General features: G+C 36.0%; 1 protein-coding gene across 1 annotated transcript; it reads right to left on the reverse strand.

Annotated features, from left to right (window-relative positions):
* Positions 1-3357: 3357 nt before the first annotated feature.
* On the reverse strand, positions 3358-7953 carry LOC107799765 (endo-1,4-beta-xylanase A-like). Its single transcript, NM_001325678.1, is given in 8 exon segments — positions 3358-4473; positions 4670-5203; positions 5454-5631; positions 6186-6538; positions 6653-6727; positions 6730-6814; positions 6897-7264; positions 7906-7953. Coding segments are annotated over 8 exon segments (2757 nt in total).
* Between the last annotated feature and the right edge of the window lie 13011 nt (positions 7954-20964).

The raw sequence follows: 20964 nt of genomic DNA on the forward strand, positions 1-20964 counted from the left end.
TATGCGGGTGAAATCGGCAAGCCCTATTTCACGGTCATTATGTCTTTCCCATAGCTTCGCCTCGAAAGGCCTCGAAGGCCTAGGGACACAGTTCAAGGTTTTGACCTCGAAGGTTCCTTATACTCGATCTCGGGGCAGCGCGGTTGGTGGTTGTCATGGATAAACGGGAAGTTCCCTAGACACGTGGCCCAAACTGACAACACCTACAAGAATAGTACCAGTATGTACCAGATTGCTAATATAGCTGTACCAGTTACATTTCTTTGTAATAAATGCACATGTACTATGTTGTGATTCTCTCCTCCTATATAAAGGGGGCATTTATTATTTTTTGCACACATGATATTACAGGACACACAATATTGAATACAAGAACAAGAATATTCTCTGCTCTCTAATTTAAACATATTCTCTTGATTTTACTATTTGCATTTATTGCTTACATTTATTGTGTTCTATTTATTGTTCTTCATTTATTGCTCATTATTGACCATAAAGAGTCTTCATCAAAGCTCCCAATACTGTTAGCCCTTCATCGGCTGCCCATAGCTTAATATCGAGCTGGACCTCGAGATCTCGTGTAACCCGGTTCGAGGCCCTGACTCTCAACCACTCGGTTTGCTTAAACATATTGTTTTTAAGTTCTTACCTTATTTCTTAGTCTCATACTTAGCATCTATTGCCTAACAACTAGCATAAAAATAGATCACGTATTTTTAGAACCACAAAATCAAATCTAATTGTAATTACTATTTTCAAGGTAAACAATATTACGAACAATTCATGTACTGGGTCCCCCATTTTTCGGTATTGCATTAGCTGGATTCTTCTGTTTGGCATTGGCACTACCAGAAAAGCAGAGCACTTGTGGTGCACCTTACATTACAAGAAAAATAAATGGACCAAGGGTGGTTCAAGCAACTTTATAGACACATGAAATAGGCCAATCAATGAATGAGTTTGATATTAGGCTTTATATTATCATGTTCAAGATATCCCTTTATATTATCTAAATATCATCCTATAAATAGAGGATTTGGGCATCACATTGTACACACTTGAATGCATGGAAGAAATAAGAACATCTCTTCTCTTTTCCCTCTATATCTCTTGTCTATTTTATTGTTTCATATTGTTACTTTGAGCTTAGTTTCTTAACACTTTAGTTATTTTTTAGTGTGAACTTCAGTTACTAATACGTTATCCATTATCTTATATATGCGGTCCAAGTGTTTGGAAAATTTCCAGCCTAAATAGCAAAGAGTGAATACCTTAAAACCCCCTCAAACTATCATATTTTTGTCAGTTACAAACTTAAACTATCTGGTGTCCCCAAAATCGCCCTTAACTATATTCCCTATATATTATTTTTTTTTTTAAAAAAACTTGTCGATTTTTTAATGAAATATGTAAGGTAACTCACCAAAAGGCGCGTGAGAGATGAAATTATACATAAAAATGACCCCAATTGGCCATTACTAATGGTTAATTACAGTTACCCTTTTTAAAAAATTTAATTTTTGTATTTTTCCTCTATGTTCTTTGTATTCTAGCCTTCTTCTTCATTATTTTTATCTTTCTTCTTCCTTTATTCTTATGGATTTCATATGAATTTTTTTTCTTCTCTTGCTTTTTTCTTCAAAAATTATCTTTCCTCTTCATTTAGGTCTTCTTCTTTCAACCAAATCCTAATTTTTTTTCACAGATCTCGTATTAAACTATAATTCCCGGTGAAGACGAAGGTTATTGGAAAAATTCAATGTTTAATAGAAGTTTAATGGTAATAATCACGATTGAGACATGGTGTAGCCATTATCGGAGGAGATAGAAGAGAATTTATTTTTTTTTACAAATGACCATGTGTAATCCTTCATCCTCTTCCTTCGATTTTTTAATCTCCCAAACATTTACCCATTTAATTATTTTCTATTATTATTTAAAATTCTTAATTAAATTGATATATCATATTAGGCTGAGTAAATAGAAGGGTGTATCACACTCACCACTAAAAAAATCGATGAGGGTTTTTTAATATATAGGTGTATATAGTTAAGGAGGTTTTGGGGGCACCGGATAGTTTAAGTAGGTAACTGACAAAAACGTGATAGTTTAGGGGAGTTTTAAGATATTCACTGCTTGGGAAAAAAATGAATGAATGACATATGTAGAGTACTAATTACGGGTTCATTTGAACACATTAGCTTTGACACGAACCCTATAGATGGATCATTTATCTATCGGTATTCACAACTGATTATAACTGATTATACTGTTAGAGTGATCCTTATATTATTTTCTATGATCATTTTCTTGGTGTAAATATATTACGAACAATTCGTGTACCGAGTCTCCCATTTTTTGGTATTGCATTAACTGGATTCTTCTGTTTGGCATTGGCACTACCAGAAAAGCAGAGCACTTGTGGTGCGACCTTACAAGAAAAATAAATGGACCAAGGGTGGTTCAAGCAGCTTTATAGACACATGAAATAGGCCAATCAATGGCTTGGGATCAGTCTCCTGTTTGGCCAAGCTTTATTTTGGGCCAAAAGTGCTTTTGGCCAAAAATAAAGGTGTTTGGCCAAACTTTTAGAAGGAAAAAAAAGTGCTTTTGAGAAAAAGCAGAAGCCGTTTTTGAGAAGTAGAAAAAAGTAGTTTTTCTTCAAAACCACTTTTCTGAGAGACACTTTTGAGAAAAATACACTTAGAAGCAGTTTTCAAAAGCTTGGTCAAACACAATTACTGCTCAAAAGTACTTAATTAATTAGCCAAACACAAACTGCTTCTCGCCAAAAGCACTTTTTTGAAAAGTACTCTTGAGAAAATCTCAAAATAAACTGATTTTAGAAGTTTGGCCAAACAGACTATTAAGTACTCGGTCTTTTGCCATAAATGGCTTGCTAGTGTCTTACTGATTTTCATACCAATTCCCACTGCTTGCAGCATACTGTTATTATGATTGATTAAATACAATGACTGAGATTATCTGTTTTGTTCATTTTTAGGAATGACTTTAAGCAAGCAAAGGTCAGGGTGAAGGACTTGTTCAGATTGTAAGGTTGCTATTAACATTCCAAAGATGAGATGCCTGCATTTTCAATTAAAAACTTCTAAGAAACGGTCTCTCAACCTGGTTACAGACTCGTGAAGTAAGGGTAACAATGATGAACTAATTCATTGCAGTTATATAATCACATGAAATCTTTCTTTATTTATTCACTTGAAAATATAAAATAAAATAAACAAATGACGCAATTTGTAAAACACTCATGCACAAGATGGATAATGGAAGGCATGAGCACAACTTTTGCACAACAAACAATCATAAAGTAAGGTGATAAATTGAGTTAAAACATGACTATAAATCAATAGAGATCAGCAGAGCACCATCATCCTTGTCAACAACAAATTTCTTGGTGATTTTCTTCGAAACAGTAATGACTTCAACTTCATAGGAGCCATGGAATCCGCTAAAGCTGAATTGCCCTTGTTCATCAATATGACCATGAGAATGGGATAACCACTCGTGCTTAAGAGCAAGGTACCTTTTTCCAGCTTCATTGATGTCACCTTCTGCATTCACTAAATGTGCATTTGGTCGACTCATGAACAACTCCCAGAACCCCCACAACATTATACCTTCTACAGCAGGGTGGGCATAAGCTTCCCGAAGCATAACTTCTAGATCATCAGCTCTAATGTATTCATTGCCAGACGACACATCAACTTCAGTGAACCAGATTGGAAGTCCAAGAATACCAAGTTTGTCTAGAGCAGAACATACAATGGGTCCAACAGGACTGTCAATATGTCCCTGAATTCCTATTCCTCCAACAGGTGCACCGTGCTCTTGGAGATCAAGAATATGCTCAATATACTTCTCAGGAGAAGATCGGGTGTCACTGCCGTCCTCAACATGGTAATCATTTACAAATAGGATGGGGGAAGGGTCTAATTGACGTGCAGTTTTAAACATGTTTACCCTGATCTCTTTACCCAATCTGTCCTGGTAAAAAGAACCATGCATCATCTCATTATTCACATCATAATGCTCGAACTTTCCCTTGTACCGTGTCAGAAGCCCAGTGAGACGGTTTTGAACAGCCGTCATTAAGTCGTTTTTGTTCAAGGATTGCACCCATGCCTGAACAGTGCCCACCACCTCCCAAAAGATACAGTGACCTCGAACTTGAATGTTGTTTTTTGTGCAGAAGTCCAGGAGCTCATCAGCATCTTTGTAGTTGAAATTCCCTTGCTGTGCTTCTGTCCAGTACCATTTCAGCTCATTTCCAAACACAGCCCAATTAAAATTCTTGACAAAGAAGGCACTGAAGTCTTCATTGTCCATGTTTGTTCTGCTTATGGCTGATCCAAAGGGGAAGCTGTTTTGCAGTTGTCTAACTCTAATAAACGTGCCATGCAAACTGCCTGAATCTGATCCTGAGAACTTCAACATGACGTCTCGCTTGCGTATCTGCTTAGAATATGGGCAAGAAAGAGAGTATTTATTATAAACATTTAATAAACTGCATATTTGTACTCAAAGGCAGTGCTCTAACACTAAACAGGGACAACTTCACGACTTCACTGATGAAACGCCTAAAAACAACTGATGATCATTACTTAAACACAATAAATGAAAATACCATGAACAAAGAATTAGGTCTTACCTTTGCAGTTTGCCTCTTCAAGTGTCTAAACCGTGCACGTCTGTCAACTGGAAAAATTTGAAGGCCAGCAACCATTAGGTCTACACCAGCAGCAGGACCCTGAATATAAACCATAACCTTAGCTGCTTGCTTCTCAATTCTAAAAGATCCTCCAATTTCATGCCATCTATCATCACTGATCTCAATTTGTCCCCCGTTTACCCATTGGCCGTCTACTCCAAGGGCAACATTTACGCTCTGAGGTCCCGATGCTTGTCCAATTTTAACCCATGCAGATACTTGATATGTCAAATAGAGTTTTACTTTATCTGTGATCATCTGAGCAGGACCCATCCAGTTTTGAGTACGATTTGTAACCAGAATGTAGCGGCCACTTAAAGGCTCATGAGCACCAAGGGAATCTCTAGCCATTGGAGGCATTATATGTGGTGAGCCTGTTTGAACACTCATTGTACAGTTTCCAAGTGGGAACCAGCCATTTGTGCCATCATTCAAACTAGTATTTGTGACTATATTAACACCAAACGCAGCATCCTAAAAGAGATGAAGAATGAAATAGAACATCGTCAAATGTCGTGCCGAGAGGTAATGGTCGGAGAAACATGAAAGTATTTAACAGATCAAACAGTTCAGTTGGCAGTTAGCTAGCTTAACTGCCATAACCTAACATGTTCTCAGAAACTATTGGGCTTCAAGTTCATCTATAATATCCTATCACTAAGCTCAAGGTAAATTAAAAAAGGAAGAAAACAGCAGCTTCCGGATTTAAAGTAATTCAACTAACCTCAATTACTGGTGGAGAAGGAGGAGGAGCTTTAGATGCATGCTTTATGACACAATTATTAAGGAGGATATCCGTTCCAGGAGGTGGACCTTCTAGAAAGACAACAACCTGAGATGGCGAGTCATTTATAAGAAACTTCCCTTGCAACTTCACCCAGTCTTTATCTGTGGCTTGGACACTACATATCGGTAGCTTTGTTAAAACACTTCATATGAAACTTTAGTATACGTAGTAAATAGAAAATGGAAAGCAAAATAGGTATAAGAAGAAAGGGATAAACTAAAAAACCACAATTAATCGTCTTTGTTTTGAAACGAACTAAGTGGACTGCAAAATTCAATGTCAAAAGATATTATCAATCTGTTTTATAATTGAATAGTTATCAAACTCTAGAAATTGAAGTTACAACATTACACATGCTTGTGACTGTTACACGGATGATTATCCACATAGATATGGAGCAGAAGAACCAGTCAAAATCAGAAATTCCTTCAACATAACAAAGTCGATTATGTTGACACAACCCAACAATGCATGAAATGTTATGGAAGTTCATAAAGAAAGATAACCGAAACTTTTTTATGTGTAGTTTGGAAGGCTTCCAAGATCAGAGAAAACGACGATAAAGATATAGAAGATGCTATAAGGGTAGAAGGAAAGTAATGATAAGACATTATGTACCACAAGTATTATTATATACACATTATATAAGGGGGAACTTGATTCACCCACCTGGCTATGCCAATATACCGTTCGCGGTTATCAGCTGCTTTAACATATAATGTACCGCGAAGATCTGCGTTAGTGACGTTGTTACCATAGATCCGGACAACAGCAGTTACCTCATAAGCAAGCTTTCGCTTCACTCTTCCAGTTATATCTTGCTGAATTCCATTCCAGGTCTGTGTGCGTTCCGTTGCAGAGGCAAAGTATTTTCCAGACATTGGAGTGATTTTCCCATCTGCCATAGAGTCATGTGAAACCACCTTGCAACCTCTTCCAGACCAACTATTGAGGCCATCATCAAATTGAGGGTTTACTATAATGTTATCATCATCGGTAGAAACAGATGATGTGCCAGAACTCTATCAAAATAAGGAGAAAATCCTTTCAGTAATTCAATAAAGTTTGAATATACTCGAGTAATCTCTAGAGAAAATAGAAAAAAGAAGGAAATATGGACAAAGCATTGGACTTACATCACAAGCAGTAGAACTAGGACATGTGATCACTACGGACTTTATGAGCAGGTCAGCTCCTGCCGGAGGTCCCTCGAGAGATAGAATATAACTTGATCAGGCATAGTTGACAGAGAAAACAAACCTTCCAATATCTCCCAACACTCCTTCGAAGCAGATTTTCTGGATGGAGTAAAACGCTACCATGAGTATTGCTTCCTAAACAATGAAACGTAACAAAGACAAGCTAGACACAGAATCTTACTTTGCAATGAATAGATAGTTTGTTTCTGAATTCTGATACACTAGTTTTAGTGTGGCGAGGACATCAACAGAACCCTGAAAAGTACCAGAGGCTCCAACACAAGCAGAAACTGTATAAGTCAAACCTGCTGATACTCCACTCGTAATGTCTTGCTCTAAGCCTTGCCAACATTCCTTACGATTCGTAACAACAGCATAACAACAGCCTTTCTCTGTTGTTAATCCTTTATGGTATCCAGAACTTGCTGGAACCACAAAAGCATCACAACAATTGGGCTGCCACGAGTTAAGCCCATCAGAGAATTCATGGTTAAGGACAATGTTAGTAGCAGCATCGCTCCCAATCTCTTCCCCATTTTCCTTTGAACTCTGTCAGAAATCAAATATGTATGATTGATGAGCTTGCCGAAATATTAACGGCAGCTACACTAATTAACATCAGGTATAGTATAATAGCCTCAGTTGCTTCTGAAGGTACGGACTTCATCTCAAGATAAATTTCTCAAGGGTCATGGTAAATATGTCAGAAGCAAAAAGAAATATGCTCCTAGGTCAAATAAAACTATACAAGATACTATGAATGGAGGATTTTACAAAATTTTCTTCTAATAGTATGATTAAGATATACACACATTCTCCCCATACTTCCATACTAGTTTCACTTCATTTTTTCTCCAACACAAACACGCACAATGCCTGTGTTTCCTTATACTAACAACTAACATACGTACAGTTTTAGCTTCTAAAGATACTGAATGTTGTTGGTTATCTCCAAATTTGCAAGAAAATTTATCATATTTGGACATTTAGCTTATGGCAATTTGCCTACAGTAGTTCAGTCTCAAACACCAAAAACCCTTCCTCAACCCCTTGAATTCAGCAAATTTTTACATATAGTCAAGAATTACTAACTAGTGAAATCAGTAAGCGAATTGCAAAAATTCCATATTCTGCTTTCTAAATGAACCCACATTCCCCAATTGGGAAAAATGCAAAACCCCCATCCGTACCTGAGAATCAAAGTTGTTGTTGGCAGTGATAATTGGTGACTTCTCCATACTGTCCTTTGATTCCTATAGGGAAACTCAAAATGTCAAATGAGTTGCCCAAAAAACAATTTTTTTTTAAGGATACATTCGACAAACAAGGAGACAGAGTACCTGGAAATGTGTGCTGTGTTGTGTACGAGGTTTGAAGAGTCGACGAGCAAAGCTGCAAGCCAATAGCCTCTTCATTATATACAACTCCTCTCCTCTGTTGAGAAATTTTGCAAGCCAAGTCTTCAGAAAAGCGCGGGACACCAACCAATTTTAACACCATTTTCACTCTCTGACATAACTGTTTGGTCTTTAGCTGTCTACTTAATCCAAACATACTAAAATAATCCTACTGCAAATTCCCAAATAAATATTTCTCCATTACGGTGTTCTTTTCATTTTTCCCCCCTCCTTTTTTTTTGGTTTCCTTTAAATTTTGGTTCAAAGAAAATTCAAGATTTATGTTAGTTGGGGTATGAATTCCGTATAAAGTTAACATAATACATATATATATTTTGTTAAAGAAATTAATTACATATAATAGTTTGAACAGGGGTGGGAAAGATGTTCTATTTTTCAATTGGGGGATGCTTTGTTAGCAAGTTTTCTTTGTCTTGGGGCAAACTTCCACTAGATCCTATATATAGTATATGTATGCTTGAATTTAAATGGAAGATTGCTACATAGGTTAAGTTAAAGCAAATATTTTCTGATATAAATATTCTCTGATTTCTTTCCTTTTAGTTCTTGGGGCTTCATTTACAAGCCAAATGTCATTCTTAAGAAATTTATTTGTTTGGTAAACTCAGGCTTTCACTGAATATTGATCACTTAAACTAACTGCATTAAGCGGAATCTCAGCCGCTTATTGGCTTTGCTTATACTTAATATTTTGCGGTAAAAACTTAACAGCACCGAATGTTTATACCAACATAAATACAAAACATATATTTTGCACATGAACTTCAAGTACTTAACCATGGTAAATTATATACATTCTTATCTTGTTATATCACTTGACCATAATGTACATAACATGATGTGATATGGCTATATACACAATCTTGGCAAAACCCAGTAATCAAATGTCCAAGAATGTTGAAGATCCTTTCCATTTTTTTCTCTGATCCTAAATATCTCTAATAATTAAAACCGCGAGTGAAAATAAACTTGCACTACTAGTACGTTATCCATCATATTGTATGCAAGCCACGTTTTTGGAGAAATTTCCAGCCTTTCTAACGAATTGCTGGGACAAAATTGAACAAATGACATTTTTGTTTAAGTTTTTAAGGTTTACAAGTTTTGTTTCATAAAAGGCAAAGGGATGACGATCCGTGAGGATGAGAGAATTTTAAGTTTATGGGTTCCTACATCGACTTCAAATAAATATATTATAATAACCGGACTAAAGAATTGGGTTCCCAACTAAATATTCTTATACATTGAATAATTTTCTTAATACAAATACAGGATCTAGCCAAAAGCTACTGGATTTCCAGGAACTCATACTCGTACCTTTAGATCCGCCCATGTTTATCCAAATATTGGCATATTTAGTGTATTATTTTTCTTGAACTTGTTAAAAATTTCACGACAAGACCAAATGTGGAAAAAAGGAACTGATTTCAACCGACACTTTGATATGGAGAAGAAAGATAAACTACCCTTTGTGTGAGGATTAATGTTTCCCATATAGTACTAGAAAGGAGCTGAAAAGTTCCATAAGTTTTAGTTGGAAAATGGAGTTCATAGGAATAAGGAAATCGCACAGGCATTTAACTAGCTGGTTGAAATTACTCTATCAGGAAGTTAGAAGAAGAAATTTATACCCCATGATGACTTGTCTTTCTTTGAAAAGCATCTAATAAGTAAAGCACACAAATGACACACATTAAAAGAGCAGCGCGGTCTACCCTAAAAATTTCGTGTTTAACCCAAAAAATAGTTTCCAAGGTCAAAGCAATAATTTTATATGACGGGCCACAAGCAACCAATTCAATCCGAAAGATATAAAATTTCGTTAATACAACGTGATAGAGAAGTGGGAAATAAATTCAGTGACAAATAATATAATAAAAATAAAGCAGAGAAGAAAGAATTCTTATTGAATGATCCTTGATAGGATAATGAGCCGAACAGAGCTTGAAGGGCCGAACTATGGCTAACTTGAGAGCAATATGCTATAAATTACAATGTATAGAATTGTAGAGAAGAAAATTAGATTCCCCTGATAGTGGTAAAAGTATGTCTATTTATAGGGCTAAATCTAAATAACTAGTCACCTTGAATTATGGGTCCATTATGAGCATTTACTCAGTCCATCCATTACTTTTGGAAGACTTGTAACAGCTGTGTAAATGCTGGAATTTCGTAACTGATGAGTTAATTCCATAATTGATGAGTTAATTTCGTAATTAATGAGTCAATCTCGTGCCTGTTGAGTCAATCCCGTGCCTATTGAGTCAATCTCGTGCCTGTTCTGGGCTATTTCATGATGATCAGTTCCGAGGCTAACAGGCACGGTACGAGTATGGTCGATCCCGGGGTGTTTCACATATCATCTTTACATGTCATTCTTTATTTTTCTTCAAACTTTGTGACACGTGTCGCCATTTAATAGACCCACATGGCGAGTCTAATTTTTACTAATACAGATAGTCCTCCCACTTTTCGGTTACACACTATGATGTGACCGGGAAGTGGAAGATTTTATCCTTTTCATCCTTGCCTCTGCCTCATTAAAAACCTTGCCAAAAAAACCAATAGGGACAAAAACGGACGAAGGAAAAAAGAGTGCAGAACTTAGATATTCAGATGATAACTCCACCGCTTATATTCCGTTCGTCAATAATCTGTTGGTTTACCCCTGTCTTGTTTCGGAGTTTGAAGATAAATTTTTGCCTTATGTTTGCAAAGCTTGATATATATATTTCGGCTTTATTTTTTGCCTATTTTAATGTTTGGATTTTTGTTTCACCTTTTAACTTTGCATTAAAAATGCTTCAATGCTTCGTGACTTTTTTGAATAAGCACGAATTATAAAAGAGGGCCCTTTTATGAATGAAACTTAATGAAGAAGACGTCTCAACTTCATAATGGTGTAAATATACAAAAGAGAGATAGGAATTTTCACATGTTTTTGTTTAACAATGTTTTGAAGAAAGTTTTACATTTAACTTTCATAACATTTCTCATGTGTTTGTGTATCGTCTATAACTCATTTTGCAACTGTTTTTTCTTTTAACAGATTCGATATAAGCTTGCACTCGTAACTATTTTTCTTTTGCAACAGTTTTTTTTAATTAGTACAAGGAGATAACTATTTTATTTACAGTAGTTTTAAATATAAGGGTATGAATTTTTACCCATAACTATTTTTATTGATAATAGTTTTCAAATGAATACAAGGGTAATGCTTTTTCATCCGTAACTATTTTCAGTTACAACAGTTTTTGAGTAAGTACAAAGATGTGCATTTTTACCCGTAACTAATATTCTGCCTTTAACCTTTTTTGAAACATTCGTTTATATTTACGAATATGTTTTCAAAGGTTTTTGAGTCAGGCTTGTGTTTTTGGCTCGTGACTTTGCTCTTAACTTTCGATTTGTTGGGTAGACCTTAGGCTTGACTTGAATTTTGATTTTTCTAGTCTTCTTTGTCTTCCATATATATATAGTCCCCAAGTGTTAGAGCTTTGAAGTATGAAATCTCGAGCATTTGATTATTCCTTCCATGTGGTTCATTTCCTGAAAAGGAAAAACACACGGGACTCGGAGGTATATTTTTTAGATGATGATTGCTTAACCCTTTTTATTTAATCAGAAGGGTTGTAACCTAGACCAGGAATATACAGTGTTCCTCGTGTCTTTCGGGTCGAATATCATCATTTGCCATTTTAGGGAATTTATCCGAGTACTAATTTTTCTTGACACTTTAGAAAATTATTTGAGTACTCATACTTAGTCTTTTAGACTTGAAATTTATATTTGGATGCATCGTTACATGTGCGATGTCTTAAAGTTGCATCTTTGGGTGTCTAACTTTTATATAAAAGAGGGCTCTTTTATATACTTTAAACGCTATGAAGAGGACGTCTCCTTTTCATTCAGGCATAAAATAGGATCGATTAATCCAAGTAGACTTTTAGTCTGAGGGAATATTAATCCCGGTAGGATTTACAAGAGTATTGACCCCATTAAAATTTATGGGAGTATTGACCCCGGTAAGACATTGAGTTTGAGGGAGTATTGATCCCAAATAAATATATATCTTAGTAGATTTGTCTTGAAGAGACATTTAATTTGATTGGATTTTGAATCTAAATTGGAGTATATGAACATACTTCCAAGTAGAGAGGGACACATGTCTGAAATAATATTTGAGATTGACGGGATAATCGATCCGAGTCATAATACAATTAGCCATTAAGAAAGGCTTAGATATTTAGCTTGAATGGTTGTTGTTGGATCGAATATAAATCGTGTGTTTGTTCAAAGTGAACTTTATTCTGGTGGCTTATTTGCATACATTTATCTTGACTTAGATGTAACACTCTCATTTTTTATCATAGGATTCTTGACTCTGACATGGAGTTCTTGATCTTTTTTGTGTACGTATAGTATATGTATTTTTGGAGAACTCATTCAATATTGTTTGAAGTGTTTATGCTTGATATGAGTAATACAACTAACTGAGTTAAGCTGGTAAATAATGTCAGGTCAAATTAACTAATCTTCAAGTATGAGTAATCTCCTTAGTGTTTGAGTTTTGAGGTATGAGAACTCAAACACTGGGATCATAATTTGACAATCCGCGGTCTACTAGTCCTTGGTATGATAGTTAATTTCGATATTGATGGACTTTCAGATGATCCAGTTCCAACATAGGGACGATACCGAAGCTCTTTTTATCAAGTATTTTGTACTCTGGCCGGGAACTACAGAGGTTCCAAAATGTTATCGAGGATCATGGCATATCTTGATTTGAGCTATTCATACTGACTTTGATGAGTTTTTGATTTGAAGCCTTATTACCGGAGTAATTTTCACTGCTTTCTTTATAAATTTCTCGCATCATATATTTTGTTTGTTTGGTCCATGTGGCATTTTAGCTTTTGGAGCCTTGAATATTCTCAAAAATAATTCTCCTCCAACAAGGCAGGTAGCACAGGATGAGACGCACTCAGAGTTATCGAGAGCATGCTTATCTTTGGGTAAAGTCTCATTCTGCAAGTAATAAATGAATTTATTATGCCAATTCCAAATTAAATTAGTCAGGTTTACCTCATTTTCATTCTAATTGATGATAGATCAGGAATCGCCTAAATAAGAGATGGCTCGATCCCGAGACTGTTTGATCCGTAAATGATATTTCTCAGTGCCTGGAGTTGCTTTCTAAGTCAGTGATATCAGTAGTAGATCTGAGACTAACACATCCGGCTCGATTTTCTTGGGCTGCATAGTTTTCTTGGATTTGATCAATTGTTAAATCAATATTTTTGCTCTGAGTCCCCAAGCTAATTTAAGCCCTGTAGCATATGCTTCATACTCGGCTTTGTTGTTAGTAATAAAATAACATTTATGAATTATCTAACTACTTTCCCTGATAGGCATTAAGTATTGCCCCTAACTTAGGAAGTTTAGTACTTGTGGACCTAATTGTGTGGAAGGTCTAGATCCCGAGAATTATCCCAGAAATAACATGTTCGGGTAATATGTTCGAGCTAAGATTAATCATGAAATCTGCTAAATTTGTGATTTTATAGTCATACGTGGCTGATAAACAATATCATATTCACTTAGTTCGACTACTCATTTAGCTAGCCTTCCTGACAATTCATGTTTATGCAAAATATTACGTAATAAAAATACAGTGACTATGGGAATTTAATGACATTGAAAATAAGGCCTTAGATTTAAGGAAACTACAATTAATGCCAACTTATCAAAATGTGGATATGTAGTTTCCGTATCTAAGAGCATTTTATAATAGATAGGAGAATGTGTACCTTTATCTTCTTGAATTAAAATTGCATTTACCGAGACGTCCGAGATAATTTGGTGTACCGAAAATCATCTTTTTCCTCGGAATTTTGAAAGTAATGATGCGTTGTTGTTAGATAGCAAGTTCGAATGATTCGACTTTTCGGACTAAACCAATCTTTCGAAGTTTTGTAACTTTATCTTTTATTATTTGACTCTAGTTTCTTCTTTTGCTTGACCGAATTATACCGCGGGTCAATATTGAGCATATAAACCTTTTCCTCCGGTGGTACACCTGCTATGTTAGAATGGAGGCAAGCAAATCAATTTTTGTTAGCATGTAAAAGTTTAATCACCTTACCTTTAAATTTGGTGTCGAGTCTCGACCAACGTAAGCCTTCCTATTTGGGAAGTCAATGATAATTTCTAGTTCTTCAGCATTTGATCTTGTGGCTTCTGATGCCTTCGGTCCAATGATTGCTTCCGAAAATATTTGTATAATTGTCCAAGGTTATTAATGAACCTTCCTTTCTCGTGTTTATTCCATCCCGCAACTATCTTTTCTTTTTCAGTTGTTAGGTGTGGTATCTTTGTAAGCAATCTCGTGGGTCTTTTACACATGTTCTTCCTAATCTTCATTCTTCTCCTGTGAAATTTTACAATTTAGCAAGGTAATTCCTTGCCTGTTCGGGTAGAGCCGGATCTTTTCAAGCTCGTGAAGAAAATCTCGTATCTCTTTGCTCGGACCTGTTTTTTAGATTTTTGCATTTAGATTGGAATCACCCAAGAATCACATCCGCTTAATCTCCGGACCTGTTTTTGACTTTCAATTGAATGAACGTGTCTTCCTCTATTCGAAGCTTTGTATTATATCGAATGTAAATTTTACTCCTCAGTTCCGGGAAGGTCCGGCGTTATTCTTCTGACTCCTTCAATCATATCCGGAATTACCTCGGTTTGGTTTTCGAACCTGTTTTTGGACACTTATTAGTGTCGATTCGACTAACCATGTCTTCTTCTGTTTAAATTCTGGTGCTGCAATGGTTATGCATATCATTCTCGCAGGATAGATATTAACTCCCAGAGGTGTTCTATCCGCTCGTTCTGTTCCTTGATCTGTTTCTCTAAGGTTAGAACTAAATTTTGCAAATTAAAATTACCTGGTGTATCTGAACCTCATGTTCCGGAACTGTTTCGTACAGATCCGTTATAAGTACAGATAGTTGCGGTACCAATATATCGATGTACATTCTCCATTTTTCTCTGCTTGTCATTATCATGGCTATTCTTCCCTTTTTATTTTGCATGGTAAATCCATCTCCAACTTGGTTGTCCCCAACTGTGTTGATTGGTAAATTTCGGCCATGATGAAGGTTTAAACTGAAAACAAGTGAATATTAACAAAAATTGTTACTATCTTTGGATGAATAGCAAATTTGCTTGAGTTCCCGGTAACGGAACCAAACTGTTTAACCCAAAAAATAGTTTTCAAGGTCAAAGCAATAATTTTATATGACGGGCCACAAGCAACCGATTCAATCCGAAAGATATAAAATTTCGTTAATACAACGTGACAGAGAAGTGGGAAATAAATTCAGTGACAAATAATATAATAAAAATAAAGCAGAGAAGAAAGAATTCTTATTGAATGATCCTTGATAGGATAATGAGCCGAACAGAGCTTGAAGGGCCGAACTATGGCTAACTTGAGAGCAATATGCTATAAATTACAATGTATAGAATTGTAGAGAAGAAAATTAGATTCCCCTGATAGTGGTAAAAGTATGTCTATTTATAGGGCTAAATCTAAATAACTAGTCTCCTTGAATTATGGGTCCATTATGAGCATTTACTTAGTCCATCCATTACTTTTGGAAGACTTGTAACAGCTGTGTAAATGCTGGAATTCCGTAACTGATGAGTTAATTCCATAACTGATGAGTTAATTTCGTAATTAGTGAGTCAATCTCGTGCCTGTTGAGTCAATCTCGTGCCTATTGAGTCAATCTCGTGCCTGTTCTGGGCTATTTCATGATGATCAGTTCCGAGGCTAACAGGCACGGTACGAGTATGGTCGGTCCCGGGGGTGTTTCACATATCATCTTTACATGTCATTCTTCATTTTTCTTCAAACTTTGTGACACGTGTCGCCATTTAATAGACCCACATGGTGAGTCTAATTTTTACTAATACATTCCGCAGTTCTAGGAAGGGTCGCACCCCAATAAAGGTGTAACATAGGCAGTCTACCCTAAAGAAAGCATTAGTGGCTGATTATACGGCTCGAATATGTAACATATAAATCACACGAAAACAACTTTATGCTCCAAGCCTCCCTTCACAAATGACAGGCTCTGTACTACCAAAATAGTTTACTTGACAAGGTAACTGCCAGAATAGGACTCAAACAGTCACTCCAACTAAGAGTGCTCTTTGTATTATTTCTATTTCTATAAATAATTTCTTTGGTGTAAATATATTACATTAGAATAATTACTGAACCTTTGATTTCCATGAATCCTAATAAATGTATTTCAAGAACTGCATTAGCTGAATGTTTTCTGCGTCGCATTGGCACAACAAGAAAAGCAGGGTAGTCTCTGCTTATTGAACCTACACATTGATATACTCTTAAAATGGTAAAAATTAGCTGGGTTAGCCACTTTTTGGGCCGCGATTTGAGTTTACTCAAGTTTTCAAATGTATTGGTAAATTTGTCATTGATCCGACTAAATTGATATCTTTACCCACAACTAAAACATGGAACATAACTCCAACCAAGGCCGACTTCAATGTTATGGAAGGTAAAATTTGTGCCTTAGGGGGCCCAATTTTTAAAAAATAATATCTAGTACTTTTAATATAAAAGAAGAGTTTTTAAACTTTTTAGATATATAAATAAAGTACTAACTTAACTTACTTAAAAATGGATAGATGAATAATTTTTCTAACGTTTCAATTTTTCACTTTTTACTCCTTCATTAGATAACGGTAAAACAATTACACCTTTACCAGTGCAAAATGGAACTCCAGTAAACAATTTTCAAACTTTCTTGGCTTTTAAAGCTTTACTGGTGCAAAATCTAGGAATGATTCTTGAAGTTTAAAATGTATAGTTGAAATTCCATGAACAATTACAGAATTTTAAACCTTTATTTGTTCAAATTCCAGGAATGATTCCTGGAGTTCTCACTTAGAAGAAGCAGCTGCTGCAATTGTTGAACTGTCTTCTAACTGGCATATACTCCATGAAATCGGACAGTTGCTATACTATTCTCATTGTCCAATCAAAGTTGAACCAATTTTCTTTTACTTTGCTGCTTTTATGAGGCGCAAATATAAACATACACAAAAAGAAGAAGAATATCTCAATCTCCTCACATAATTGATGAAACTATCGCCCTTTATCAATATTAGAATGAAGCAGACGAAAACTAAGTTTAAACAAAACCTACCAAAAAGCTGTGGGTTTGTTTGCTTGAGTTAACTTAAAGAGGGTGAATGGCAAATAGAGGGAAAATGAAATATTTGAGTTTTCCTCCTTCGCAAAGGGATATTGTCCATATTGGAGGAAGAAAACACTTTTGATGGGTATATATACAATTGCTCTTCTTCTAGCTCTTAAAGAGTTAAGAAGATGGCAAGCCTCGCGCCCTTGTCGTCACTCGCCCGACTTTGGATTTGGTCAAAGATCGATTGATTAATCTTTTTGGACAAAATTCCTTTCAATTAATTAACTAACAAAAATTCAATCCGGAATAACCCATAATCCGCGACGCGATCCAGTCCGGACCGTTTTCTTTCCCGGATTTTTTTAAATCCAATTTCCCGCAATATTTCAAACAGAAATATTCCCAACAACCATGGTTGTCAGTGCCAGAAAGTCTATAAATATGCATTGAATCCTAGAATCTTTCCTTACGAAATTTTCTGATCTTCTTCTTCTACACAAAATTTCAGTGTGATTTAAGCCTTCGAGTGGTTCGCTGTTCATCGACGTTTTTGGTACCAACACTCCGGTGAGTTAAATCGTTCTATCTTGGGAGGATATATTACAGCACCTCCGGTACTTGAGGGGAATAATTTCCTTAAAGACACACTGTGTATTCAGTGGGCTCGATCTATTCCGAAATTATTTTCAAATATTATTTTGACATATTATTACTACTAACTTTCCGTTTCTGTTTCAATTTCAGAAAGTTTAATGGTTTTAGTATATATTACAGTAATACATATTGGATAACAATCTAAAGGAAATTATTACTTTTTTACTGTATTTGTATTCTGTTTTGGAGATTAGAACCTGTGTGATTTTCTACTCCTTCTGAATTTTTCTATTCTGATACATCGGAATATTAAAATTCAGAAACGATTTGAAGAACATAAAAACTTCATCGTTTTCTATGAAACACTATATAAAAACTTCAGTTTTTATTTATTAAACGTACTGTTATCGTTAATGACAGTACTGTTTACTATTCTGTTTTTTGTCATTAATTGAACTCTTCTGTTGTTGATAGTGAGAAATGGCAATTGATAACAGAAATTCTTTTGCGATTGTTGTGGCAACGACGATAGCCTCTGTAGACATGTAATTTTTGACCCACCACGTCTTCAAGCTATATTAGCAGTTTCGCATATTTTATATATTTATTTGAGTTATTTGAATTTTTCTAGGATTCTAATATACTAATTTTATTGTTATTTAGTATTTTTAAAAAACACAAAAATAGTTTCAAGTCTATTTAATTTAAGATTAATTAGTACTTAATGTAGTAATACTTATTTCACCTATTTTTATTTTTATATAATCTTGAAAAAATACCAAAAATAGTTTCGCAATATAATATTATGTATTTTAATTAATTAGAGTTAGTTAGGTATTTTATAGTATAGATTTTACATTAATTACAGAAAAACATTAAGATTTTGGGTTGGAAAGGCACAATTTCGGATAGCCCAAAACATTGAGCTCATACCCATTACCCATTTGACCTAACCTAATTCTTACTCCCTATAAAATAATTCCTAATTCCTAAAAATTCCTTAAGCTTGGACGAAGTATCTACGGGTGCTCCCTTCCCAAAAAAAGACCTAGCTTTCATCTTGTCACGACCCAAACCCCGCTCCGGTTGTGATGGTGCCTCTCATGAAGACAAGGCCAGCCAACAAACCCATATCGCCTTTTCAAAAATAATTAAACATTAATAAACAGTTTAAATATGATTTAATGATATAATTAATGGAAGCACAACCCGACACAGTCCTAACTGGGGTGTCACAAGTCACGAGCATCTACTAGGGTATAAATACAACTGAAAGCCAGGAGTGTTCAAATACAGACTAATGAAATGAGGAGAGAGAAAAGCAGTGCTGCGAACGCCGGCAGCTACCTTGCTAAACCCCGATGACTCTGCCTCCGATCAGCCAAAACATACCTGAATCTGCACACAAGGTGCAGGGAGTAATGTGAGTACTCCGACTCAGTGAGTAATAATAATAATAAATAAAGACTGAAGGCAAGAAATCACGTAAAAACACAAGGTATTCCATACAGAAACAGTAAAATCGCTTTAAACAGTAAAGCAGTAGGAAATCAAGTGAAAATCCCTTTTTTCCAACAAGTAAAGCAAGTAGTTTACAAGTGAGTAACAAAAATGATAGAAATGTAAACAGCCCCTCGGGCAAAACATGACCAACAAACCGCCCCTCGGGCATAATATTAACAGAACCAGCCTCTCGGGCTCAATATCAGAATAGTAACAGCCCCTCGGGCTCAATATCAGATCAGTAATAGCCCCTCGGGCTCAATATCAGAACAGTAACAGCCCCTCGGGCTCAATATCAGAATAGTATCAGCCCCTCGGGCTACCTCACAATCACTCACATCAGCCCCTCAGGTATAGTATCAATCACTTAGAACAATGGGTACCCGCGCTCATTGTGGGTGTGCAGACTCCGGAGGGGCCCCTTACGGCCCAAGCGCTATATCAATCCATCTCGTGGCATCATCACTCAGCATATCCTCACATCACTCAAGCCACCGCGTGGCATATAAAGTATCTCAGGCCCTCGGCCTCATATCACTCATGCCACCTCGTGGCATAAATAGTATCTCAGGCCCTCGGCCTCACATCACTCAAGCCACCTCGTGGCATAAATAGTATTTCATGCCCTCGGCCTCATATCACTCGGTTTCACATCACTCAAGCCACCTCGTGGCATAAATAGTATCTCAGGCCCTCGGCCTCATATCACTCAGCATATCCTCACATATGGCCCTCGGCCTCACTCAGTCCGAAAATCATCATATGCCCCTCGGGCATTTGTAAAACAGTAATTCTCAGCCCATAATACCATTTAGAAATATCATTTGAGTTTTCAAATCTGCATAAAAGCGGCTGAGTTTGTAAAACAATAATTATCAACATGACTGAGTTTAAATATAAGTTAAAACAATGAGGAAATAGTGATAAAAATTCCCAAAGGATTCAAATAATTGGCACGAAGCCCAAGTACGACAATCAGCCCAAATCATAATGATAACAAATAAGATTCAATCAAATATGCGGTAGAATCATCAATCGGGATGGACCAAGTCACAATCCCCTGTAGTAAAAGACCCCGCGCTCATCATCCAGCGCGTGTCTCACCTCAATATAGCACTACGATGTGCAAATCCGGGGTTTCAAACCCTCAGGACATCATTTACAATCATTACTCACCTCGAACCGGCTAATCCTCTAGCTCGCGATGCCTTTGTCTCTCAAATCGACTTCCGAAGGCCTCGAATCTAGCCACAATAATTCGATTCAGTTAATAAAAATTATAGGAGCTAATTCCATATGAAATTCTACATTTTCCATTAAAAATCCGAAATTGCACTCAAAATTCGTACGTCTCGGAACCCGACAAAAATTACGGAATATGAAACCTCATCCAACCACGAGTCCAACCATACCAATTTTACTAAAATCCGACATCAACTCAACCCTCAAATCTTCAAATTAAACCAAAAGGGTTTACAAGATTTTCCCAACTAAAATC

The sequence above is a fragment of the Nicotiana tabacum genome, chromosome 16 (genome assembly GCF_000715075.1).
Source record: "Nicotiana tabacum cultivar K326 chromosome 16, ASM71507v2, whole genome shotgun sequence".
Taxonomy (NCBI): domain Eukaryota; kingdom Viridiplantae; phylum Streptophyta; class Magnoliopsida; order Solanales; family Solanaceae; genus Nicotiana; species Nicotiana tabacum.